The 11,298-nt window shown below is 44.6% G+C and overlaps 1 protein-coding gene across 1 annotated transcript in view; it reads left to right on the top strand.

Annotated features, from left to right (window-relative positions):
• The first annotated feature begins 8,176 nt into the window (after positions 1-8,176).
• Positions 8,177-11,298, top strand: part of glrbb (glycine receptor, beta b) — a 172,648-nt gene continuing 169,526 nt past the window's right edge. The window contains exon 1 of the mRNA XM_056288175.1: positions 8,177-8,298. Coding sequence (XP_056144150.1) covers positions 8,177-8,298 — 122 coding nt within the window. The remainder of the gene's footprint in view (positions 8,299-11,298) is intronic.

The raw sequence follows: 11,298 nt of genomic DNA, 5'->3' as shown, positions 1-11,298 counted from the left end.
CACCACAAGCTCCCTTGACGCAGTCCCCTCCCCTCAACTTTAGTCTATAGCACCTGAACTCCTTCCCTTTCTAACCCACCTCATCAACACCTCCCTCCAGGCAGGATGCTTTCCATCTGCCTTCAAGACTACTAGAGTCACCCCCCTTCTCAACAAACCATCACTTAACCCCTCTGACGTCAAAAACTACAGACCAGTTTCCCTTCTACCCTTTCTATCCAAAACTCTTGAACATGCTGTCTTTAACAAACTTTCTTTGTACCTCCATCAGAACAACCTACTGGACCCCAACCAGTCTGGGTTCAGGGTGGGTCACTCAACAGAGACAGCCCTCCTTGCAGTGACAGAATCGCTGCGAGGGCAAGCTCTCTCTCCTCTGTCCTGATACTCCTGGACCTGTCAGCTGTGTTCGACACAGTGAACCACCAGATCCTCCTCTCTACCCTCGAGGGGTTGGGTGTCACAGGCTCTGCACTCTCAATGTTTGCATCCTACCTGACGGGTTGCTCCTACCAGGTGACATGGAGGGGATCTGTGTCAGAGCCTCGCAGACTGACTACAGGCGTTCCACAGGGTTCGGTTCTGGGTCCTCTCCTTTTCTCCCTGTACACGACAACCCTGGGTTCTGTTTTTCGCTCGCATGACTTCTCTTACCATTGTTATGCTGATGACACCCAGCTGATCTTGTCCTTTCCTCCCTCTGACACACAAGTAGAGGCACGCATTGCTGCGTGCTTGACTGACATCTCGGAGTGGATGGCGACACACCTCCTGAAGGTCAAGCTGGACAAGACAGAGCTGATGTTACTCCCGGGGAAAGGTTGCCCGCATTGAGACCTGGCCAAAATCATTGACAACACCGTGGTGATGCCAACTCGGACTGCAAGGAATCTGGGTGTGATCCTGGACGACCAACTGTCGTTTGCTGCAAACGTTGCATCGGTTGTTCACTCCTGCAGATTTCTCCTCTATAACATCAGGAGGATTTGCCCATTCCTCATCGACGAGATGGCACAGGTGCTCATCAAGGATCTGGTCATCTCCCGGCTGGGCTACGGCAACTCCCTCCATGCTGGTGCCCTAGCATCGGCCATCAGACCTCTGGAGCTTGTTCAGAAAGCTGCAGCTGTTCTGGTGTTCAATCGCCTTAAGTTCTCCCACACAACTCCCCTTCTCATGTCCCTACACTGGCTCCCAGTAGCTGCTCGCATCCAGTTTAAGACTCTGGTGCTAGTCTACAGGGCAGTGAAAGAAACAGCTCCTTCCTATCTCCTGGCCATGGTCAAGCCCTACAGCCCCGCCTGACTACTTCGCTCTACTGCCTTGGGACGCCTAGTTGCCCTGTCACTCAGAGGCCCCTGCTGCCGATCGACCCGGTCACGGCTCTTTTCTGTCCTGGCCCCACAGTGGTGGACTGAACTCCCCACTGATGTCAGGACAGCGGAATCGCTGCCCACCTTTCGGCACAGGTTGAAAACTCACCTCTTCAAGAACTACTACCCTCTTACTTGTTCTTAACACTTATTGTATTCACTCACTTAAACAAAAAAAATCTCTTTCTTGCGCTTTTACTTTAGCATTGCTGGTTTTGCTCTTAGATGCTTGTTTAGATGCACTTATGATGTCTGATGGCTAGTAGTTCCCCTGATTTCCTATGTTAAATGATACACTTATTGTAAGTCGGTTTGGATATAAGCGTCGGCTAAATGACTGTAATGTAATGCAATTATAACCTAATACATCTTATCATCACCCAATACATCTTATTATAATCCAATACATCTTATTATAATCCAATACATCTTATCATAACACAACACATGACATGAAATGACATTACAGTCATTTAGCTGACGCTTTTATCCAAAGTGACTTACAATAAGTGCATCATTTAACGTAGGAGATCAGGAGAACTACTAGTCATCAGAGGTCATAAGTGCATCTAAACAAGCATCTAAGAGCAAAACCAGCAATGCTAAAGTAAAAGCGCAAGAAAGAGATTTTTTTTGGAACAGTGGAGTGGCAGAATGGGGTGGTGGTTCCTTTCTTTCCAGCACCCCAGCCCTGGTAACTCAACAACTGAACATTAAAACAAGATTTCCTCCAGCAGAGCAACCAGCAAGCAGCAGCACCCCAGCCCTGGTAACTCAACAACTCAACATTAAAACAAGATGCCCTCCAGCAGAGCAACCAGCAGCAGCACCCCAGCTCTGGTAACTCAACAACTCAATATTAAAACAAGATGCCCTCCAGCAGAGCAACCAGCAGCAGCACCCCAGCTCTGGTAACTCAACAACCCAACATTAAAACAAGATGTCCTCCCGAAGAGCAACCAGCAGCACCCCAGCACAGGTCACTCACCAACCCAACATTAAAACAAGATGTCCTCCAGCAGAGCAACCAGCAGCAGCACCCCAGCTCTGGTAACTCACCAACCCAGCATTAAAACAAATGAACCACAAATGTGTGGCTGCAGCCATCCTAGTTGATGTTCATGTCTGGTGGAGATAAGGCTTTTGTCTGAGCTACAGCAGTGTATGTTGTCAGTGATTGTGTTAAGTCCAGTGATTGTGTTAAGATTTAACTGCTCATAATTTAAAACTGAAGGGAACTCTCACCTTGCATGAAAAGTCATCAATGCCGCTGAAAAGAACTATGTTGTACCTGACGAACAATGTGAAAGGGACAGCACTTAAAAAACAAAGCGGTGACAAGTGACCATGTGTCAGGTGGGTGCTTGGCATCCTCCTCATCACACGCTTCATCCATCCATCCATTATCTTAACCACTTATCCTGCTGTCAGGGTTCAGCAGTCATTGGGCGGCAGGCGGGGAGACACACTGGACAGGCTGCCAGGCCATCACTGGGCCTGCCAGGCCATCACTGGGCCCGCCCACAGACACACACACACACACACACACACACACACACACACACACACACACACACACACACACACACACACACACACACACACACACACACATTCATTCCTAGGGAAAATTTAGTTCGGCAATTCACCTGACCTACATGGACTGTGGGAGGAAACTGAAGCCCCGGAGGAAACCCAGGCAGAGACAGGGAGAACATGCAAACTCCACACAGAGGACGACCCGGGACGACCTCCAACGTTGGACTACCCTGGGGCTCGAACCCAAGACCTTCTTGCTGACCGTGCTAACCACTGCGCCACTGTGCCGTCCACATGCTTCATATAGTATTGTATAATTCCATTATAATTGTGTTATCCTCTTTCAATGTTGTTTTGTGTAAATTGTGTAAACTCAACATCCATGTCACGTTGTGCAACTTGGGAGAGAGATCTGTCTCCTTTGTTGCTCTCCCTGAGGTTTCTTCCTGTTTTTTCCACCTGTTAGATGTTTTTTTAGGGAGTTGTTACTTATCCAATGCGAGGGTCTAAGGAACAGGATATTGTGTTGCTGTAAAACCTTTTGAGGCAAATTTGTAATTTGTGATATTTGGCTATACAAATAAAACTGACTTGACTTGACTCTCCTAACCTATTTATGCTTCCCAGATAGCAAAATTGCTGTGGCCTGCACCCATCCCACACCGACACTTCATCCAGCCCACATATCACGTGGAATGATGGCACTTGGGCTGTCAGCTCCTGTTTGGCAGATCTGGGCCAGAACCAAGCCATAGCAATGCCGCATGTGCCACAAAAGGTGGCCCATATTTGTTTTGTGATATTTGAGCCCTAATCACCATTTAGCACACGGGCAACTTCAGGGTCACTTCCAAATTATATGTTGCCAAGAGCACCGCATCTTTGCCAAAAAAGACCCACATTTGATTTGGCATTTTTGGGCCATATTTGCTATTATACATGTGAGCCACTTCAGATTCACATCCATTTTGTCAGGGCCAGAAGAAGACCATCAGTGCCGCATCATTGCCTGAAGCGGCCCACGTCGAGATGCTATCGGGGTTGCGATCACACTGTTCCACGTGTCCCATTTGGAATGGTTAACATTCATGGCTGTGCTTTAACAAAAACCTTGGGTAGGCGGCTGGTTCAATTTCAGACCGGGCTATCCAGTGAATATGTTAACATGCAAATTAAACTGCCATTAAGATGTTGTGGCAGTGGGGGCGGGGCTTGTTAGCGTCAGTGGGGAGGACGACACAGATGTAGATTCAGGTTAAGGGCGTATTTGAATGAAGATGTTTACATGATCACATGTAATGAAATATTCAGGCATACATGGTAATCATTTTTCCAAATATTATTAGTTATTGTAAGTTTCCGCGGTTCAGATAAATATCAGGCACATACCAATGGTGTCACTCAATGAAATCTATATGTAGCACAATAAGTCGTAGGTCATGAAACAGAATAATTTCTAATTGCTTATATGTAATGCAAATTAAGAGTTTTTGTTAAGTTTCCTATGTGGTTATGGGCAAAAGAAAAGTCATTCTAGTTAAAACTGAAGGTACAAGGTTAGTCATAAGTCGTGTAAAAGTGTCATGTAGATGAAAAGGGGCAGTTGGGCAGGAAAACCAGTAACTAGCCAGTAGGTGGCAGTATGGCTACGCGAGCAGCGTGAGTACAGGGAATGTCAAAGGGAAGTCTCGCGTGAGTTCGTCAGAAAACGAGATTCTGTGTCCAAGATGGAAGCAGAAAACGCTGCGTAGTGATCGGGAATCTAAATACACATTGTTGCATTTCGCAGGTAAGCTGGTGAAGGTATTTGGGTGTGGTGGGTTAGGGAAATGTGTAGTAGCACTGTGTTGGTCTCTGTGTTTGTGTGTGTGTGTGTGTATTTGCGACCGTTTTGCCTGTGTGTGCTTAGCTAGCTAGTAGCAGCTAATGCGATGTTCATGGCTGCCATGGCAGCGGCCGGAGCGCGGAGCGGGAGTCTGAACAATGAGCCTCCCGCGCTGCTCGCATTAGTATTTCCTGTGACCGTTTAATAGTGTTTGCGGAGAAACGTGGTGGTATACCGTGTGAAGATGATTTGAAGAGAGATGTATGAGACATATTACCCTCGAAATAACTGACTCAAATATCTCGGAGTGTGAGAGGTGGGGTAGTTATTTTATTTTTGTGCATTTGTGATATTTTGTTTGCTTTGCAGTTATTTATTTATTTATTTTTCTTCCGCCCATTTTTTGACACTTTGAAGCTCCTTCATACTTTTAGCTACTGAAACCATTCAACTATCAAAATGTTCCACTCATTAAGGACATCAGTGCTCCCCTTTCAGATTTTTCATACCTTTTGAACTTTTTTGAAATATTCAACTTTTTTCAGCCATTTTTTGAATGGGAGTCAATGGGGGACTTTTGCAACCTTTCCACCTCTTTTACTCCTTCATACTTTTAGCCACTGAAACCATTCAGGTATCAAAATGTTCATCTCTTTAAGCCCATTAAGGCTCACATTTCGGTTTTTTGAAATCGTTTATACTTTTAGACATATTAAGCTTTTTCTACTTTTTCAAAACAATGGAAGTCTATGGGGAAAGGTTGAAACCCTCATCACCTTTGAACTGTATCTCCTCCTTCATTTTTTGAGCTAGAACCCCATTTAAAGCTTAAACAGTTCAGGACATCCAGCTCTTTCAGAATCATATTCAGATTTTTAAAATATTTTATAGTTTTTTAACAATTCAGCCCTAAAGTTTAGCAATTCTGCCATACACTTTGCCTGTTAGAATGTCCAGTCCTATTGTGACGTCACATGTCAATTTGAAACTAAACTGCCAGCCTGATTACTGTCAACTGTCAACACCTGGTAGATTTGATCAGCTTCTGCCACTTCTTAACTGCTCTTCCTCCCTCTTCAACCTTCCTACCTTCCTTCCTACCTACCTTCCTTCCTTCCTTCAACCTTCCTACCTTGCTTCCTACTGTCTTTCCTACCTTCCTACAACCTTACTACCTTCCTTCCTACATCCTTCTTACCTTCCTTCCTACCTTCCTTCCCACAACCTTCCTGCCTTCCTACCTTCCTACAATCTTCCTACCTTCCTTCCTACCTAACTTCCTTCCTTCTTACAACCTTCCTGCCTTGCTTCCTACCATCCTTCCTACAACCTTCCTACCTTGCTTCCTACCTTTCTTCCTACAACCTTCCTACCTTCCTTCCCACAACCTTACCTTCCTTCCTACAACCTCCCTGCTATCCTACCTTCCTACAACCTTCTTACCCTCCTTCCTACCCTTCCTTTTCATCACTACTCTTCGTCTTCATCACTACCCTTCCTCTTCATCGCTACTCTTCATCTTCATCACTACCCTTCCTCTTCGTCACTCTTTGTCTTCATCACTACCCCTCCTCTCATTCAACCCCTCCTCTCATTCTACACACATTTCAGTTTCCAACAATCAAACTATTTATGTATTTAGCACATTATGGCAAATTTTTCAGTTTTTTATACCTTTAAAACTTTTAAAATATTCCGCCATTTCACATTTCAGTTTCCAGGTATTTCAGGTAGGCTAGTGACTTTCTGACTTTTCCTATTTATCCATTTTCAGCAATGCTTTCGCGATTTCTTTGAGCAGCTCAGCATTCACATGCTTTTTCTGTGGAAAAGCATTTTTCTAGTTTATCTTGAGTTCGTCAGAAAATTAGATTCTCTGTCCAAGATGGAAGCAGAAAACACTGTGTAGTGATCGGGAATCGAAATACACATTCTTGCATTTTGCAGAGACTCATTTTGCAGAGACTAATTAAATGTGTAGCACCAGATTGAGCCTGTGTGATATCATTCTGTGCACCGCCATGAAATTTAATCAGTCAACAACTGGAAAACTTTCCATCACACTCCTCAACATCCCTTTGTGTCATAGCTAACTACAAGACAATAGACGATATTGAGTTAGCATGAGATCAAACATTTGTCAGCCAATTTTAGCAAGCCAAAGTTAGCGCTCCACCCGAGATGCTGGCCTAATGAGGGAAGGAAATGTTTGCTAACTTCGAACTATAACTTCATGAGCTTGCCGTTTGACGTTTACTTGATGATTCGCGACCTGAATATTTCCAAATTGCTGTTAATAAGAAAATATTGTTGTGCATGTAAACGTGATCTCTGAATAGAGAATTACCAAATACTGCTGCTAGCCTGCACTGGCTACCATGCCTAGCTAACTGTTAGCCACTGGTCTGCACATTAACTTAGCTATCAGTCTTGCTGATATTGCATAGCACATACCCATCCAGCTTGTTGACTTCTGTCCACTTTCATTTCAACAGCATAGAGTGTAAATCCATAAAGGTTTGCATTGAAAATTTAAGTTCCTCACTGTATGCAAGTATGACTGGTGTGACTTGCTCACTGGCTGATTGAACACTAGTCCCGAGGTGACGTCATGGTCGAAAGGGGAGTGAGGGTGGGCACATTACCGTGTTTGTACTAGGACCAGAGGGAATACTGCCCCCTACTGGCCCACCTACACCACGTCCAGCAGCAACTTATTTTCCTAGGAGGTCTCCCATCCAAGCACTAGCCAAGCCCACACCTGCTTAGCTTCTGTCATTCGACAGAGCCAGGGTACTTGGGAATGGTGGCTGGCAAGTATGCGGAAGTAGTTAAAGTTCGAAGTGGATTATCTTTGAAGAGGATTTGAACATTCCGCCCATTCATTTCCATCATAATAATTTGCTGAAAAAAGCTGGATATTTTAAAAATTATAAACGTTCTAAGAAAGTTGAATGTAAGCACACATGTCTTTTAAGAGCTGAACATTTTGATATACGAGTGGTTTCTGTAGCTGAAACTATACAGAAATAGTCCAAAGAAATGTAGAGAATAAAGAAGAAGATAATAAATAGTGGGAAGAACATAAGTGCTAGCTTCCAGCTAGCCCACTAATAATGGATTTGTTGGATAAACCAGCATTGACCTTACTATTGACAATTTTTAGTGTTGTGTGTCTGTCTATAAATGCTGATAAATCAAAAAGAGCCAATACTAATGATATTAGCTGCAGCTGTGTTTATACTGCTATGCTAATGTCACAGAGTGCTAACATCACCCTGCCATGTTTTTTACCTTTACGTGGTTTTTAACCTGTAGATCTCAGCAAACTCACTAAAATGGTCTAGGGTTTCGTGACTCTAAGCAATTGTGATTTAAGGTTTTTCTCTTCTTTTTTCTCTGTTTTTTTATGCAGGCAAATAGGCTGACTCAATTCGAGATGAACTTGAGAAAACTGGCCATCCTTCTCCTCGTCCTCTTTGTTTGTATAGATGGAGGAACTGCCAAAGAACAAGGGACGAAAAAAGGGAAAAAAAAGGGGAAGCAAGTTTACTGTCCTTCGTAAGTATAAAGTCATTAAGAGATGACATTTCTCATGACAAAACTCGGCACAAACTGACTCTGTACATGTGAAAGGTAATCAAGTCCATCAGGACAGATTTTACAGTGTCAATCCATATTACAATCTACTTTAGAAAAAACAATGACTGTATGTAAAGATAATGAAGCTGTACTGTTTTTGCTCACTGAAAACAAAGGACAATACAGATGAGCCACTGAACCCAAATCTAAATCAACCAATTCATGAAAGCCCTTTTTTAATAAGTGTACACATGGCAGCAACAAAGACAGTGTAGGCCAATCACTAAAATCATGGTAGCATAATCGCTATAACACCAGGTCCAATACCATTAAGACAGTGGACACAGTTACTAACAATCATGACGTACTATGTAAAATCTTACGTCAATATATAATATTATATATATAATATAATGACTAAATCCAAGTTTCAAAAACCACTTCAGTGCTTCAAAAATAAGTTGTTGGACAGACACCTTCATCAGTGAATCTATAGAAACAGAAATTACATGAAAGAATAAGGAAATGAAACACTGAGAAATGTACATGGTTTATGGGGGGGGGTAATTTTTGGATCCCACTGACTAAAAACCAGGGGCCATCTTTTTTAAAAATAGGAGCACGCAACAGCAGTGATTCCATAGTGTGTAGGTGCAGCCTTGAATGAGCCATTAACTGTTAACTTATCATTAGCCATTAGGTAGATGAGGTACACTCAACCCATTGCATCTGTAGCTTGAGATTTGATGTAAAAGTTTTATACTAGATACAATAAACCTTATCCTCACTGACACTGACTTAAAATTCACTGTAATTAACTATCTACTACTACTACCACCACCACTTTTGGCTGCTCCCATTATGGGTTGCCAGTGGATCATACGTTTCCATCTCTTCCTTTCCTCTGCATCTGTCTCTGTCATGCCAGGTACCTTCCTGTCCTCCCTCACCACATCCATAAACCTCCTCTTTGGCCTTCCTCTTTTCCTCTTGCCTGGCAGTTCCATATTCAGCGTCCTTCTCCCAATATATCCAGCAGCTCACCTGCACATATGTCCAAACCATCTCAATCTTGCCTCTTGTGTTGTCTGAAAACCGTCCAACCTGAGCTGTCCCTCTAGTATTCTCGTTCCTAATTCTGTCCTTTGTTGTCACTCCCAAAGAAAATCTTAGCATCCTCAACTCTGCCACCTCCAGCTCTGCCTCCTGTCTTTTCATCAGTGCCACTGTCTCCAAACCATACAACATAGCTGATCTCACGACCATCTTGTATACCTCCCCTTTAACTCTTACTGATACTTTTTCTGTCGCAAATCACTCCTGACAGTCTTCTCCACCCACTTTGAACAGTTGACCCCAAGTATTTAAACTCATCCACCTTCATCACCTCTACTCATTACAGAGTAATTTAGCCAACACTTTTATCCAAACCGACTTACAATAAGTGCGTTTAAAATAGGAAATCAGGAGAACTACTAGTCAGAGGTCATAAGTGCATCTTCTCTCTAAACAAGCATCTAAGAGCAAAACCAGTGCTAAAGTAAAAGCGCAAGAAAGAGATTTTTTTTATTTTTTAAATGAGTGAATACAATAAGTGCTAAGAACAAGTATCAGGGTAGTAGTTCTTGAAGAGGTGAATTTTCAACCTGCACCGAAAGATGGGCAGCGACTCCGCTGCCCTGACGTCAGTGGGGAGTTCATTCCACCACTGTTGGGCCAGGACAGAAAAGAGCCCTGACCAGGTCGATCGGCAGCAGGGGCCTCTGAGCGACGGGGTAACCAGATGTCCCGAGGCAGCAGAGCGAAGTGGTCGGGCGGGGGTGTAGGGCTTGACTATGGCTTGGAGATAGGAAGGAGCTGTTCCTTTCACTGCCCTGTAGGCTAGCACCAGAGTCTTAAACTACTACTGGATGCGAGCAGCTACTGGGAGCAAGTGTAGGGACATGAGAAGGGGAGTTGTGTGGGAGAGCTTAGGGCGATTGAACACCAGAACAGCTGCAGATTTCTGAACAAGCTCCAGAGGTCTGATGGCTGACGCTGGGGCACCAGCAAGGAGGGAGTTGCCGTAGTCCAGCCAGGAGATGACCAGGGCCTGGATGAGCACCTGTGCTGTCTCGCCGGTGAGGAATGGGTGAATCCTCCTGATGTTATAGAGGAGAAATCTGCAGGAGTGCGCAACCGATTCAACGTTTGCAGCAAACAGCAGTTGGTCATCCGGGATCACACCCAGATTCCTCACAGTCCGAGCTGGCGTCACCACGGTGTTGTCAATGGTGATGGCCAAGTCTCGGTGCAGGCAACCTTTCCCCGGGAGGAACATCAGCTCTGTCTTGTCCAGATTGAGCTTCAGGTGGTGTGTCGCCATCCACTCCGAGATGTCAGTCAAGTATGCTGTAATGTGTGTCTCTACTTGTGTGTCAGAGGGAGGAAAGGACAAGATCAGCTGGGTGTCATCGGCATAACAATGGTAAAAGAAGTCACATGAGCGAATAACAGAACCCAGGGATGTCGTGTACAGGGAGAAAAGGAGAGGACCCAGAACTGAACCTTGTGGAACGCCTGTAGTCAGTCTGCGAGGCTCGGACACAGATCCCCTCCATGTCACCTGGTAGGAGCGACCCGTCAGGTAGGATGCAAACATTGAGAGTGCAGAGCCTGTGACACCCAGCCGCTTGAGGGTAGAGAGGAGGATCTGGTGGTTCACTGTGTCGAACGCAGCTGACAGGTCCAGGAGTATCAGGACAGAGGAGAGAGAGTTTGCTCTCGCAGAGTGCACCGATTCTGTCACTGTAAGGAGGGCTGTCTCTGTCGAGTGACCCACCTTGAACCCAGACTGGTTGGGGTCCAGGAGGCTGTTCTGGTGGAGGTATAAAGAAAGTTGGTTAAAGACAGCACGTTCGAGAGTTTTGGATAGAAAGGGTGGAAGAGAAACTGGTCTGTAGTTTTTGACATCAGAGGGGTTAAGTGATGGTTTGTTGA

This window comes from Lampris incognitus, chromosome 1, assembly GCF_029633865.1.
Source record: "Lampris incognitus isolate fLamInc1 chromosome 1, fLamInc1.hap2, whole genome shotgun sequence".
Taxonomy (NCBI): Eukaryota; Metazoa; Chordata; class Actinopteri; order Lampriformes; family Lampridae; genus Lampris; species Lampris incognitus.
The sequence above is the reverse complement of the archived record's forward strand: the minus strand, read 5'-3'. Positions and strand labels throughout refer to the sequence as shown.